Raw genomic sequence first — 15,484 nt, forward strand, 5'->3', positions numbered from 1 at the left:
AGGCTTGTGCCACCACCGCCCGGCCTACTTTCCCTCTTGAGACAGGGTCTCTGGCTGTCTATGTGGGCTGGCCTGTCTCCACCTTAGCGCTACTGGCCCTGACTTTTCACATGAGTTCTGGGGACCCACACTCAAGTCCTTATGCTTGCACAGTGAGACTTCACCCATTGGACCTTGTCCCCAGCCACTGAAATCCAGCAATTTTGCTAACACGCTGGAACACTTTTGTCTGAGGATGTTTTACGGCATCCTGCTGTTTTCTGAGATTAAGTTACCCTTGGAACACAGTGCCCTTGCCTCACCACAGTTACAGCGTCAAATCAGAGCTCTGAAGGTGGCCGGGGAGGACGGTGGTGGTCAGCTTGGGGTCCCTGGCTCTATCAAGCTGGTGGCCCTGATCTGGGAGGAGCATTTGAATATTGCTGCTCAAAGCACTGGTTAATGGCTTGGCCCCTGCAAAGTTGCTCCAGAACTCATTCTAGACAGCCCCTGGGGCAGACAGAAGCAAGCTGTGGCCAGGGTCAGCCTCTGATCCCTGCACCCAGTGCAGCTGTCCATACTGCCATTGTCAGGAATCCAGGCAGGAGACGCCTCTTTCCAGGTGGACAGTGGGGGCCCGGAGCTTCTTCAACAGCTGTGGCGGCCCCATTTGGAGTTGACCTGGGGCCTCTACCCCTCCACCGTCCTGCATAGCTCACCCGTCCCAATGAAGTAGCAGGTTTTGTGCATCTTGCCCTTGAAGAGCTCCAGCCCGATGATGGCGTAGATGATGACCATGAAGAGGACGAGCAGGGCAATGTGGAACAGGGGTAGCATCGCCTTGAAGATGGAATTGAGGACTACCTGAAGGCCTGTCACAAACAGCAAGGGGGGGGGGAGTCATGCCCCCTCATAGTCTCAAGCCCTTCCCTCTATAAACAGAGGGACAGCCAGGTCACAAGGGGCAAAGCAGGGCTTGGGAGAAGAGACACTGTCACCCACTGGGTACCCCTGACACCAGCCGAAGGGGTCTGAGGACACGAAAAGCTCGCAGGGCCTTCACATCCAGGCCGGCTCCTTTGCTGCTCATGGGGGCCGTGTTGGTTTGAATAACGTTAACTTGTTCCAAAATCGCAGTGAAGACTCTGCAGGGTGGAGGGGAAAGACGAGAGAAGGCAGTCAGCAATCGGAGGAGCCCGAGCCCCGTTGCTCCAGGACCCTGTGTCCTGCCACGCGCCAGGACCCTGGGAGGGGGTCAGGGGCAAACGTGGGCCTCAACTGTAAGCTCCAGAATCCGATGCCAAGTTCACCTTCGATCTACTGGCGACGAACGGCGCCGGGCAGGGAAAGGGAGACTTCAGGCTGAGATACAAGAGTTACCATGGGTACAGCCCCTGGTCCTGAGGCTGACAGCATCACAGTGAGCGGCAGATGTGCCCCGCAGTCATCAGTGATGCAGAGGGAAGAACCCAGAGGGAGTTCTCTCTCCTGATCTCCCCAGGGATGGCCTTCCAGCCTGTGCTGGACCTTCCTGCTCCCCTCCTCCCCCTTCAGAGCTTTGAAGCCCATTCAGGAACATCATCTGACAATGAGCACCTCATTGGGGGATGGGAGGTGCGGGGGAGGGGGAGGGGGAGGGACATGAGGGTGCTTCAATTTTCCCTGTGGTGAGAGGGGCATTGACTGAGAGACCAGCAGATAAGCGAGTTAGCAGTGTCGGACGGACCTCCGGGAACTCAGGACGTAACTCTGGAATAATATAGGGCCATTAAAATGAGGTCATCCGGGTGGGCTGTAATCCAATTTAACGTGTGTACTTATAAGGAGGGACATCTGGATATGCAAAAAGGCATCCAGGGTGCAGGCTCTAGACAGATCTCATGAAGACACACTGAAGGTGGGCCACTTACAGCGGCCTGGGACACCAGGTCTGCCCACACTGGACTGTGGGATTCTGTCTCCAGAGCCAACTGGACCAGAGCTGCCGAGTCTGGTGGCCAGCTCAGCGCACTAAGGCAGGCTACTGGATGTCTATATTCGGGTACTGCAGTAACACCATAGTGTAGGTCTGTAGAACCAATGTACAAATGTAAAGGTTGTCACTGGATGCACTCACACGTCCCCTTGCACGCCGCTGGGGGAACATGAGGGACTTAGAGCTGCTGAAGGGGACTGTGACCTGCAGGCAGGTCCTGGGGTCACTGGTTCACCTCCCACCAACACTGACCTCACCCCTGGGGTGGTCAGCACAACGCTGAGGTCCCATCGTGCCTCTAGGCTGCTGGTAGTGTCTGCAGCAGTGTTCAGGGATGATCTGACTGCCCCCATCCCAAGTCCCCAGCTCCCACCCCCACCCCCAGCCCCCAGCCAGCTCTTACCCCAGAAAGACGATGATGAAGTCTAGCACGTTCCAGCCACTGCGCAGGTACGCATCCTGATGGAATAGGAAGCCGTAGGCTATAATCTTCATGGCGCCCTCAATGGAGAAGACGATGAGGAAGAAGTACTCCAGTTTCTCCTGGAAGGGAGGAGGCGGTAAACATGGTCACACCTTCCCGCTGCTCACTCTCAGCTCCCCCTCACCAGAGCCCCATCTGTCCCCTGGCCAGATGCTGCTAGGTGCTCCCACACACACAGCCCTATGCCTTTGAACTCTTCACTCAAGAGCTGTCCCCTTAACAAGCGCAACCTGAGCCTCTACTCACTTTTCAGATCTTCTCCCAGGCTCCATGATGCCCTCTTAATGCCTGCCTAAAGGGCCATGTACGTGCTTTTATAGCGTTCATTAGCTCTTTCCGCACCCGATATGAACTCCACAACACAGCAGAATTGCTGCCCATTTCCCACCTTACTTCCAGGACCTAGAGTTGGATGAACTAAATCAATGATCCAACACTAGCTAGTTTTTTGCTTTTGAAAAATTGTTTTTTGTCAACTTGACACAAGCTAGAATCATTTGGGGGAAAAGGACTCTCAGTTGAGGAAGTACCTTGTAAGACTGGCCTCTACACAAGTCTGTCAGGCATTGTTTTGATTAATGATTGGTGTAGGAGGGCCCAGCCCACTGTGGGTGGTGCCAACTGCGAGCAGGTGGGCCTGGGTTGTATAAAAACAGTAGGTTGAGCAAGCCGGGAGGAACAAGCCAGGGAACGGTGTCCCTCCCTGACTTCTGCCTCAGCTCCTGCCTCCATGTTCCTACCCCAAGAACCTCCATTTGACTTCCCTTGGTGATGGAGATCTCACAGCTGTAAGATGAAAGCCTCTCCAAGTTACTCTTGGTGATTGTATTTTGTCACGGCAACAGAAACCCTAACTCAGACAGATTCCAGTGTGGGTATTTCCCCTCTCCTACCACTCGGTGGACTAAAGGTGGGGTGGGGTGGCCTCAGCACCCCAGTGACCACCTCGGGCTGACCAGGCTCCTTCGCTTTGCATCACATCCGCTACAGCTGCCTGCAGGCAGCTCTCGCCAGGCAGGGGAATGAGAAAATGGAGTGCTGCCGAGGGGCCAGGACTTCAGCTCAGCCTCACCCTGAAGATGGCCTTGCTGACTCCGCCATACCCTGTTCTGTAGCCTGATCCTCTGGGTCACCCTGAGCTTATCCAGGTCACCCCTTTCTCCAGTCAGGGCCCAGGCAAGAGCTATTTCTAACTGAGAAGCAGTTCCCTCCGGCCTGGCTCCAGGCTGAAACTGCTCCTCAGGCAGCTGTCTGAGCCTGGCTGGGCGGTTTCCCATAGCTCCACTCCTCCAGGCTCCCTGCACAATCCTAGCCTTCTGACGGGTGTCAAGGATGAACCCCAGCAGGCGGCTGGCTTCGCTGGTGCGTGCGACCTTGCTTTAACCAGAGAGGGTTTGCGTCCACAGCCCAGTTTCTCCATTACCATCTCCAAGTAGCACCCATTCCCAGTAAAGCACCCCAGTACTAGGGTCTCTCCGAGAACCCTTCAGGGGTCTCTTTATTATGGCTCATGTTCCTTTATTGTGGGCACGGCCAGATAGGGAAACTGGCCACCCCAGAAATGTCTTGGAAGATGCAGAAGGAAAAACAGAGGCATACATGAGCTAGATCTATTCTTCTTTGTTTTTGTTGTCTGATATTTCAAGACAGGGTTTTTATGTGTAGCCCTGGCTGTCCTGGAACTTGCTCTATAGACCAGGCTGACTTTGGACTCAGAGATTCGCCTGTCTCTGCTTCCTAAGGGCTGCATTTAAAGGCATGTGCCACCACCTCCTTAGACCTATTCATTTTAACCTTTACCCCAATTCCCCCTCAGTTTGTAAACTCAGAGCTTTCTCCCTGCAAAAATATAGTGTGCGGTTGAAAGGCCCCTCCACATTCTCCCCATCCGCAGGGCTGTTCCTGGGGCCCAGGTTGAGCATCATGGGCCTCCATACAAGAGAGCTGCCAAGGGCAGTCTGGATACCATCCCTGCTGAGAGGAAGAGGGGGGTGAAACCATTGTGGAGAGTCTCCTGGGAATCGGCTGGACGGCCCTTCCCTCTGTGTGGTAAGTGTCCAGGAGTCAGGCCTGTCTCTCAGGGAAAGGCACATGTATGCAGAGGGAAGTTAAGTCAGCACGTAACTTTTCAGGTTGATCCAACCCCCACAGAGCAGACAGGAGAAATTCTGTTGAGGGAAAGGGAAACAGAACCCAAAATAGTTGCTGTGCTCACAGCCGGGCGGCTGTCCATGTATACCAGAGAGCTGCCTGCACCTGCTGCTGTCTGTCTGTCTGTCTGTCTGTCTCTTGGCCACAAAGCAAGCTCGTAGGCCCCTCCTCCCCTAGATCCCTTCTCCTCATCACTCCTGGTCTCCAATGGCACGTGGTTTGGCAGGTAAACCATAGAGTAGGTGGCCTCTTAAGAAATGACCCCTGCTGACCTTGACCTTCGCCATTGGCAGGACACTGGCCTGTCCAGCGGGATGACCTAGCCACTGAGCCTTTGCTCACCTAGACTTCTATGACTTCTATGACTGTCCCCCAGGAGAATCTAGCTGGCGTGTCTTCTGTATTGCATGGGACCCTGTTCTCCATGGCCTCAGCTGAACTGTAGCCTCCTAGAGCAGGGTCATCTTCCTGTGTGTACTGACTGTAGGAGTCCCAATGGCTTTGGCCGGCCCCAAGAACAAGTGACCTCAGGGTAAGTCTAGGAAGCTGCTGCCTACGAGGTAAAGGCTCCAAGAGTTCCACTCACAAGGGCCTTCATCAGCAAGAGATCCCCTCAAAGACAGGCCCCCAACGGGGTTTCACAGCTGCACTTGGGGTGTAAGTCTGGGCACAGGTCCGGCATCTGTGCATGTGGGAGCCAGGCATTCCCACAGTCCTGGGCCTGGAATCTCCCTGACCCCTCATACTGCAGGGTTTGGAAAAATGACCAGTTGAGGAGTGAGCGAAGTTGCTGTATTTAGTGTGATGAACCCTTGCTCAAATGGGCGTGGCCTAGGCGGGTCACTCACACCAACTTACATCTCCAGGGGGAGGGGGCAACTCTATGCCCCTGCTCCTCCTCCTCCACTCAGGCCTCTTCAGGTCAAGTGGGCAGACTGTCTAGCTCTGGGGATGTGGCTGAGTGACAGGAGAGGGGGTGTGGAAAGCAGAAAGCCTAACCTAGGAGGGTTGGCGGGGGATGGGGGGTGGGGGGGGGAGGGGAGGGACTGTCTTGGCCGATAACAAGAATAACAACTAAAGCCTTCTTAAGCAGCCACTTACATGCCAGGACCTGTTTCAGCCACACGCGCTCGTTAATGGAACCCTTGCCCACTAAGTACTCTCTCTCCCACTTTATGGATAAACGAGCCAACGCACAGAGAGAGATGAGCATCAGAGCCGAGCGGCAGAGTCTAAAACTCCACAGTCTGAACCACCAGTCCACACTGGACAGGGAGAAGCATCCTCAGACAGGCATTTGTCGGGCCCTGCCCATAACCACACACTGTCCCTGCAGTCCTGAGCACAGTACAACTTTGGCTGTGGGCTATGGTTGCTGGAAGGGCAGAGGGCAAATCGAAGGGACTCCTGTTGTGTCATCCCTTTGTAACAGGCTGTGAGTGAGGCCACACCACAGAGAGCTAACCGTTCTGAAAGGGGAGGCGCTGGCCCCTGCTCAGGACAGGGCAATGGAGGCTGAGTGTAGGGAGATGTGGACAAAGGTGCAGGCGTGTCTGATTGAATGCTCCTGGCTCTGCCCCTAGCGTCCCCAAAAGGCTGCAGAGCATGGCACATACCGGAAGAGTCTCCAAGGACTTTTGTTGTTTAGCCCCATTTGGTTCTTCAGTCTGGAGCAGATCGAGCAAGAAACAGAGTGTCCGGGAAGGGAGATGAGTGTGTACAGCAGGTAGGGTAAACTCCGGGGGGGGGGCGGGGGGCAAAAGCCGAGAATCTGTGTTGTTTTCACGGAACTTATGGGGAGCGTTTCTTGAACATCAATATTAGGACCTCCATGTTGAGAGTCCCCTTTTTCCTCAGAGTGGGTGAGCCAGCCAGGCATCCCTTGGTCACTACACCCCCCAGACTGTTCTAGAACAACCTGGTGTCTATGCTCTGAAAGCTAAGGCCAGCATGGGGCCCTGCCAAAGGCCCAGCTTCCCCAGATGGCGAGGCAGAGTGGATCACAGGCGCAGGCGTCAGCAGGACATTCTGGACCCTACAAAAAGACAAATACCCTGGCTGCCAGAGGCTTAGCCTCCAGGTTTGCAGAGGACGCTGGCTGGAAACCTGAACCCCAGGAATGGGGCAGAGGCCTAGAGTGTCCTATGATGGCTTAGGGCTGGCTGCTCTGGAGCCAAGGAGGGGCTGAACCGCCCGCAGTCTGAGGAGCGACTCACAGAGTCTCGAGCAGGCAATGTCTCCTATGGCTGTTAGGAAAAATCACCCAGAGATTGGAACCAGGCTGCCAGGACTTTTGTAATGTCCGGATGTAATTTTATTATTATTATTATTATTATTATTATTATTATTATTAAAGTATTTGTTGGTTTGTTGGAGGAGGATGAGTGTAGAAGCCAGAGGACAAGAGCTGGTACTCTCCTTTTACCATGTGGGTCCTGGCGAGTCTTACCCAGGTCATCAGCCTGGGCAGCAGACATCCTTATCTATCTACTGAGCCACCTGGCCAGCCCCACAGAAGAATATTCTAAAAGCTGTCTAAGGCAGGGTCCCTCAACCTCAGCCCTAACTGGCATTGGGGTTAGATAACCCTGTGCCGGTACATGTGTCCCTGTCCCCACCTCCATGATTCTAGACACTGAAAATGTCCCTCCACAGGCAGAAGTCTCCTCCTGTCCCTCCTTCGAAACCACTGCCTCGAGGGGGTTTCCTTCTCATTATCGGGCTCTTCCCAGTGGAGAAACAGCCCGGGGGGGCGGGGTTAGCGGGGGGGGGGTTAGTGTTCTTGTCTGCAGGCTGTGCATACCCCACGAATCCTGCTCCTCCGCTAACCCCTCTTCCTCCAGCGCTCTGTGAACCAGCCTTATCCACTGCCTGCCTGCTGTCTTGTGAGTTGGGCTAACTGCTGTCCTGTGTTCCTCTTCTGCATACATCAGTACGCTCACTTCCCGGGAGTCTCCCTTTGACACCCGATTTCTTTGAGGGCGAAAGAAGAGATTGTAGCTGTTTCTAACGGGTAATTAGGGACTCTGAGATTCCCATGGGTCTCCTCAGGTTGCCTTCCCTAAACTCCCTTTTAGCACCATTGGAGTCAGACCAGGAGCTTGGGTTTTGGGGCAGGACAGGAGAGTCTGGGTCTGGGCTGGGATGCAGGCCCTGGGTTCTAGTCTTGCTTCCCAGCTGTGGGTAGATGTGTTCACCCATCCCCTCACTTCGCTGACGATGGCATCCTTTTGGGAATCCCCCCCCACCTCAGCCTCCATTGTCCTGAGAGACTGCTGAGCAGGATGCACCAGCCACAGCCTGCATCTCTACCCTGTGCCAAGCCGCAGTCAGGCTTCTGTCCTGGGCAGCGGTTCCGGGAGTCAGGAGAAGCAGGGCCACAGCGAGGAGCCAGCGCCCTGATTGCTTCATCCCCACCTTCTTTCTTCTAGTGCTGAGCGGTTTCACCTGTAAGCCAGTTGCTCTGGGTGGTGTGATTTAGCCTCTTTGTGTCTGAACCATACTGGATAGAGTGTGAGCCCTCGGCAAACACTCAGTGCCGCTGCTGCCCATGATGGGGAACTGGGAAGGCTGCTCGGGCACACTGGGGCCTCAAACGGAGGGGCTAAAGAAAGCAAGGGCAGATGGCAGGTTGGGCCACGAGGGATTTTGCCCCCACTATTGGAGATCAAACCTAGGTCTTATGCATGCTATTATCACTGAAGTACATTTCCCCAACAGAAGGAAGGGTTTTCTTTTATCTGACACAATCATTTGACACAGCTACTGTGGATTATATCCTTGGACTCTAGAACAACCTTGGGATCTAGTGATCAGGGGCTGCCTGGCTGGGTCACCCACTCTGGAGAAAGGTGAACCCTCGACAGGAAGCACCCAAGGTTTATGTACAAGGCGCTACAGTCTAAAGGACCCTCATTCACACAGAAGCCTCTCCCAAGTATACCGGGTTATTCCACCACAAACAAGGATGCCGAAGGAACATGGAGGTCACACATGTCCGAGAGCATGTCTCCATAAAGGCCTAGGACTCAAGAGTATCCATTCCGGTCCAGACCCATCGCCCTAACCACCATGCTACACCACTCACAGGGAGCCTACGGCCCCAGGGAGGGATGACTCTAAGAGCCTGTGCTTGGAGTGGTGGAATTTGAATATGTGGGAGCTGATTCTCCAAGCTCCCAGAGTACGGGTCACTGTCCCAGTGAACTCTACTTATAAAACCTAAATTCAAAGGTGATACTAAAACTTCAATGCCATGACCAAGAGCATTCACTCCAAGGCGGATAGAGCTCTTAACAGATCACAGCCACAAGGCAGGCCCTGCCCACATCCTCCAGGCCTTGGGTTAAATATTCTATCTTTTGGGGAGCCCGACCCCAAGACTAGTCTATGTTCTCTCCCTCAGACCTTACTTGCTCCTGGCTTCATTTTAAAGCACATATTTGAGTGGTTTACATTGCAATTATTTGCTTAATTGACTAAATTAGTTGAGCTCTGTAAAGATGGGAACTGTCCATCTCTGGAGTATCTCCAGGCCTATCATGGGTACTAAATATATATTCATAAGATGAACAAGAAAATCAATTCAGATTTCATCCCAGAGCCTCCACTTTTAAAAGCTAAGTGTTGCTGTAGGCGACGGGAATATTGCCAGCTTTGTGTAGGCTCCTAAGTAGCCAAAATAATAATGAGAGGTTTAATCTGCCCTGTCCTCTCTCACTGTCCTCTTCCGGGAGTCAGGGACACGTGGTGAGGAGGCCTCAGGAAGCCCAGGAAGACTCAGGAAGAAGCTTCCGATGATGCTTGGTGTGGCCTGTTCTCTTTGGACTTCAGATTAGAGTTATTCCCAGGTGGCCAGTGTCCCATAGCTGGCCAGCTGGCCCTCTTCCAGAACACTTACTATGATATGTCTCTGGGCTCTAGACTTGACTGAAGAGCTTCAATTCCAGCCCACAGACCACAGGACTATTCCTCAAACCATTTTGCTTTCAAAGTGGAAGATCGTGTAATCCCTAAGTTATGGTTTAATGTCCTTAAAAGAAGGCAGTTTCTTGCAAAGCAAACAAACAAAAAAACTACTCAACTCCTTATCTCTGTGTGTGTGTGTCCATATGGGTATGTACACATGTTCCTGTGTGTGCAGGTGTGTGTACATGTGTGTCCGTGCATATGGAGACCAAAGGGCAATCTAGGGTATCATTCCCCAGGAGCTGGCCACCTTGTTTTTTGAGGCAGAGCCTCTCACTGGGACCTAGGGCTCACTGACCCAGCTAGGACAGTTGACCAATGATCCCCGGGAACCCTTTCGTGTCCGTCTTCCCGGTGGCAGGAACACAAGCACTCAGCACCAAAGGCAATGGACTTGGTGAAGCTCACATGACACCGAATTCCGAAGTCATGAAGTAACTCTCCCTAAACCCACGGACACGGGAGACTGGGCTTCTGCTGCAGAAGGGCTGGCTGCACGCCGCAGCTTCCCTGACTGCAGAGGCTGCGTTGGTCCTGTCCTCATTAGTGCCACGCCCTCTCCAATCTAGAAACTCAGTTATTTCCACTCCCAGCAAACACGCATTTAGCATCAAGCTTCTCCCCAGTTCAGAATAGATCACCATGGAAACCAGCCCCAGGAGAGGCTGAGGCACACACTTTTCTTTCTGGCCCTGGGTGCATGCAGATGGAACTCCTGTCCCCGAGCCCTCTGGTTTCAGTACAGGGGAGTCCTGGAGAATGGAGCTCCATCCTCTCCTGTTGGTGGTTGTTGTTGTTATTATTATTATTACTATTATTATTACTACTACTACTATTCATAGTACTAGAGTAGAACCCCTTCTGGATGCTAAGCAAGTACCTCATCATGGAGTCATAGCCCCAATCTGCTCTTTGTGTCTCAGTGGGAGGTGGCTTCTCTGGGGGGTCCTCATTCTGTTTACCACCTTGGGGATACAGCCAACAGGAGGACCCGAGTTCAGTTCCCAGTACCATGCTGGCCACCTCACAACTGCATTAACTCTAGTTTCAGGGGGATCCAATGCCATCTTCTGGCACCCAAGGACACACTAAGCACCCACACAGACTCACGCATGTACACACATAATTTGAAAATAAAAATATTTAAAAAAATAAATTTAAGAGCAAGTTTCAAAGTCAGTAAAGCCGCCAGGGAATGAGGCCCTGTTGGGAGCTTATATGGGGGCTGTCCTACATGATGTTCCCAAACCCCAATCCTCAGTGTTATCAAGAGAAGGTTTGTGTTTTGTTTATTCAGTTATTTACTTTCAGATAATCTAATATTATACCATGGAGATTGCTGCGGAGATTCTATAATCCAATAATGAAAACTACTCGGTACAGAACTTGGTACGTTGCTGGCCATAGGGTGGGAGAGAGAGTGTGTGTGCAGGTCTGTATGTAATGCCCTTTCTGGAGACTTCTATATCACATGCCCCTAGGAGGTGAGCTCCTTGGGAGCAGCATTCTGGATTCTGTCCAAGGGAGGAGGTGCGTGCCCGGCTCCCCGGCTCACCCCGCTGCTCCCCAACTCCCACATCTGTCAACTGGCACTGCTTTGGGGAGGTTTACGCCTGTTCGGTGCTTGGCATGGTGAATGCTGACTGGTGGACATCATAGATCTGAGCTGCACGGGTTCGGTCTGGCAAGCTGCAGGGCCACTGAGCAGCTCTGGTAGTGTGTGTGGTCAGTGTGGAGTCAAGGCTCCAGTTTCTCCCAGCAGAGCAAAGCCCAGGGGTGACTCCTGGCAGGGGCCAAGGAATGCAAGAGGAAGGGAGGGAAGGTTCTCTTACCAGGCCGAGGTTCAGTGTATTGTTGTCATCTTCGGGCATGGGGAGGTACACTGCCAGGGCCACACAGTTGGCAAAGATGGTGAGCAAGATGATGGTCTCGAAGGGTCTGGTGCCAGGGTTAAGGAGAGCCCTCGAGTCACCTGTGGGATGTGTGGGGTCGGGGGTGGGGAGGAAGAGACCACTAAAGGCCAGTCTGGAAATCACTACAATGCTAAGAGATAGTCAGGTGGTGTGTGGGGGCTTGTCTCCCAAAATGGCCAGGGAGTCTGGGGGAAGATGGAAAATGGAGGGAAAGCAAGTTTTTCAGAGCTCTGTGCACACTCTCATGTGCACTGGGTGGCACTGACACATCCCCTTCCCAGATACACCTGTCCCCCTCCCCAGGCAACCATCTCCAAAGGGAGCTCTGAAACCCACCCTTCACACAGGCGAGGAGGGCGGGTCAGGAGGTGGCGCTGTCTGACACAGCGCAGCTACTGGAATCAGTCTCTATGGAAATCACCCTCTCTATATGGTTCCGAATCTCCCTTACCCTTCCAGTTATCCCCGGTTCTCCACCACCCCACCCCTCAGGAACAGCTGATGGAATCCTACCCTTCCAGAGCATGTCAAAAATATTTCAAATATCCCTGACTCTCAGCGCCCACTCGGCACAGTCTGCAGCCCCTCCTTTCCCCCAAATAACCCAGACATTTTCATCATTCTTCCAGAACTCATGCAAACCCAGAGAGACGCCACGGCCCCTGTCCCCAGGGCACTACTGAGCGGAACACGCAAGGTTGCGTCCCAGCATCCAGCAACACCACTAAGAGTAGGGCCTTCCCTCAAATCCATTTGGCCAGCTCCATTTGTAACCGAGCCTTGAGCCAGTGGAAGTTGTCACTTCCCCCGCCCCCAAACCCCCGTCACCATGGAGGACTTCCTCGGAGACCCTACTCTGTCCATCTTATTCAAAACCGTGGAGTGGTGCCCATGAGGACAGAGATAGTTCACACTTAGAAACAGCTCCCATGAGCACAGGCCTTCCCCAAGATGACCACTTGCTATCTCTGGCCGTTGCCTACGACCAGAGTGGCCTCCTCAGGCCCCAGGAGGATCTCCTTCCTTCCTGCCTTAGCCAAGATTCAGCATGCGTGCCTGAGGTTCACCCCCTTCCAGGAGCCCAGTCACCCTGGTGCTACACGCCTGAGCTCTCTGGACACTCCATCCCCTCTCCTGCCTCCCGGGCCCTCCCCCCACTCCCTCTTGCTCAGGTACTAAGGATACTTCCACTCCACGATGCTGATACAGGCCTTCCTCAGGGGGTTCTCAAGAGTCAAGCAGAACAAGGCTCGGGGTGGCCTCGGCAGAATCTCAGGAACAGGTTTCTTGGGCTGTTTCTTCCTCAGGCCCTCATCCTGGGGGGAGGACGGCTCCATGGTTTTCTTGACTCCCCTCTTTTCCCGTGCTCCCCCAGCCCACCGTCCTCCTGTGTCTCCAATGCCCCCACCTTGGGGACTGGGCCTGACTGAGCCTGTCTTGCTGAGGCAATCAGACAGGGCAGGCGTGGGGGTGGGTGGATTACTCTCTCTGCTCCCAGCGAGTAAAATTAGCCCGTTCTGCCCAGCCCAAGCTCCTGAGGTCAGGCAGCTGTCATGCCTCCCAGAGCAGCCAGTGACATCCCAAACTGCCCCCAAGGAGGGTAAGGGCTGGATATAAAGGGCTGACTTACACCCAGGCCTGAGATGGGGCACGGACACTGAGAGACAGGAAGTCTTTGTAGCTGGGCAATGGGGTTCAGGGAGAGGAAGCCTGAGGTGTGGAGCCACAAACTAGACAGGTCCCTCACGCTGAGATTAAGGTTCCCCCGACCCTAGCTCCATGACTCTGTCCAGAGAAGGCGCTGGGCTAGCTCAGCATATGTCCCCTACTGTCTCAGTATCTGTGAGGATCAGACTTCTCGGCCACTGGGGAGAAGGACTGCCAGGCAACCTTGAATGTCCATGGCTCTCAATAGTCCCTGCCCCTCATATCTGTCATTATACAAGGTCTGTGTGCTTCCTCTCTGGAACCAAGAGCCCTCTAGCAAATAGTCTCAGCATGCATCCAGCTCTCTGGAAAAGTTAGTTGACTGCATAGCTAGCAAACACCCCCATACACCTTTGAAGCAAGTATTCTGGGCCCGGGGAATTAAATGAAGAAGAGGAACATGGTAGTGGTATAGACAGTAGTTCACGAATCACAAAATTCAACAGTCCTTTTATTCAGCCCTTGATGTAAACACGGTGTCCATAGAGCCTAGAAGTTTACAAGTCTTGGGGGCTGGGAAGGGATCAAAGTCCTTAACCTGGGAAAAGACCAGAAGACTATTTCCAAGGGTGGGAGAAGGGAGGTGATCACTTGCTACTTGCTGTCAAGGAAGTCAATGAGCACCAGCGACAGAAGTGCGCGCGCGCGCGCACACACACACACACACACACACACACACACACACCCTTCTCTCGAGTCTGTCAGTGTCAGGGTGCGGATTCAAGCAGCTGCCCCGCCTCCCTCCCTCTGGAATTCCTGCTCTCTAGAGGTAATCAAGCTCCCCGCTAGTGTTTGAGGCCATCTTGTGGAAGACCCAGGCATGACACATAAAAGTCAAAGTGCGGCCGCTTCCAGGGGACTTGGTGCTGTGGCGGACAGCAGGGCCGCCCTGTGGCCAAACGGCAGTCAGGTCCAGGAGCTGCCCAAGGCTCCGCTGCTCACTGCCCTCACCACCTTCTGAGATCCCCATCTCACCCCACCTACGCCAGGTCCGCACTTTTGGCTCAAGAGGATGCAGGTGGTAGCACAGCCCTTGAGCATCCCTGTCCCGCCCAGCGCAGATGACCCAGCCCCCATTACTGTTCCCTAGAGGGACAAACCGAGGCCTCTGCCCCGATCAAAGGCCGTGTTCCTCCGACTCCAAGAAAGGTGAGGAGAAGGAGGAGGACCCCCTGGCCTCGGCCACCAGGAAGGGGGGCTGCGGCGCGTTGCCCTGGCCGGCGCGGGCCGGCGGCAGGGAGGTGGCGGCGGGTGGCTCGCCGTCGGGGCTGGCGCTCAGCAGCTCCTGCAGGTACTTGATGTAGCGGATGGCGGCGCGCAGCGTCTCCACCTTGCTGAGCCGCTTCTCGGCCAGGGCGCCGGGGAGGTGGCCGCGGAGGCGCGCGTAGCCCTCGTTTACGCACTTGACGCGCTGCCGCTCGCGCTCGTTGCGCTTCTGGATAAAGGCGGGCTCGAACGGGTAGTCGTAGACCCCGAAGGCTCCCGGAAAGGGCACGTACGGGAACACCCCAGCATAGGCGTCGTAGTAAGGGGGCTCGGCGTGACCCGGGTACAGCAGGAAGGGCACGTTGCCCAGGGGCTCAGTGGCTGCCAGCGGCGTCTGTCCTGCAGGGGCCACGACACCCAGCTGCATGCCGCTGGGAGCCCCGCGGTCCACCAGGGCCCGGCAGAAGTTGCTGGTCATTGCCACCCGTCGGGCTGGACCCAGAGTGAGGCCCTTATCGAAGGCCTCTGCTCGGGCTCTGTGTGGTCCTGACCACGGGGACGAGTCACATCGCTGGCAGCTCTTGGCCAGTTGCTAAGGCTTCATTTTGCTTCTTTGGGTTGGCCTGGACTTCTTAAAGTGACTCATAGCTCTGGACAAGTGCAGGGCCTTGTAGAGGCTCAGCAGGTACCTGCTGGGATCATGCTTGTGCTGCCCTGCATTGAGTAATCCCAGCACTCTGGCGGGCTTCCCTGGCCTTCGTGATCTGCGTGATGTGCGAGTCTTGCCGGCACCTGCTCCTGGCCCCAGCTGCCAGCATGCACGTCCAAGTCCTTCGGTGCTTAGTTCTTGTTCTTCATCGGCCCTTGTTGCGGGATCCCCAAGCTGCAGGGAAGCGGTGAGGGCAGCGTGTGTGGCAGCTCTTCAGAAGAGGTCGCAGAATTTTGCTGAAAGCAGAGAAGAGTGAACGCATCAATAAGGAAAGACCCTCGGGACGCTCCCGCCTCCAGATGTGATCAGGAGGGAAGAGTACCGCTCTGGGGAGAGCTCAAATCTTGTGTTCATCACTCAGTAGTCAAGTGAGTCAGATTTCCATAGGGGGG

The 15,484-nt window shown here is 54.5% G+C and overlaps 2 protein-coding genes across 2 annotated transcripts in view; both read right to left on the bottom strand.

Moving 5' to 3' along the window:
- The window catches only part of Cacna1s (calcium voltage-gated channel subunit alpha1 S), a 53,550-nt gene extending 40,734 nt beyond the window's left edge, over window positions 1–12,816 (bottom strand). Inside the window, exons 1-5 of the mRNA XM_051183206.1 lie at window positions 12,656–12,816; window positions 11,390–11,495; window positions 2,358–2,497; window positions 982–1,124; window positions 699–851 (exon numbers count right to left, since the gene is read on the bottom strand). Of these exons, the coding sequence (XP_051039163.1) occupies window positions 699–851; window positions 982–1,124; window positions 2,358–2,497; window positions 11,390–11,495; window positions 12,656–12,807 (694 nt within the window). The 5' untranslated portion in view covers window positions 12,808–12,816. The remainder of the gene's footprint in view (window positions 1–698; window positions 852–981; window positions 1,125–2,357; window positions 2,498–11,389; window positions 11,496–12,655) is intronic.
- A 1,447-nt stretch (window positions 12,817–14,263) lies between these two features.
- Ascl5 (achaete-scute family bHLH transcription factor 5) lies at window positions 14,264–14,888 on the bottom strand. Its single transcript, XM_051183202.1, has one exon. The coding sequence runs from the start codon at window positions 14,859–14,861 to the stop codon at window positions 14,295–14,297; it is 567 nt and encodes a 188-aa protein (XP_051039159.1). The 5' UTR covers window positions 14,862–14,888; the 3' UTR covers window positions 14,264–14,294.
- Between the last annotated feature and the right edge of the window lie 596 nt (window positions 14,889–15,484).

The sequence above is a fragment of the Phodopus roborovskii genome, unplaced genomic scaffold, assembly GCF_943737965.1.
Source record: "Phodopus roborovskii unplaced genomic scaffold, PHOROB, whole genome shotgun sequence".
Taxonomy (NCBI): Eukaryota; Metazoa; Chordata; class Mammalia; order Rodentia; family Cricetidae; genus Phodopus; species Phodopus roborovskii.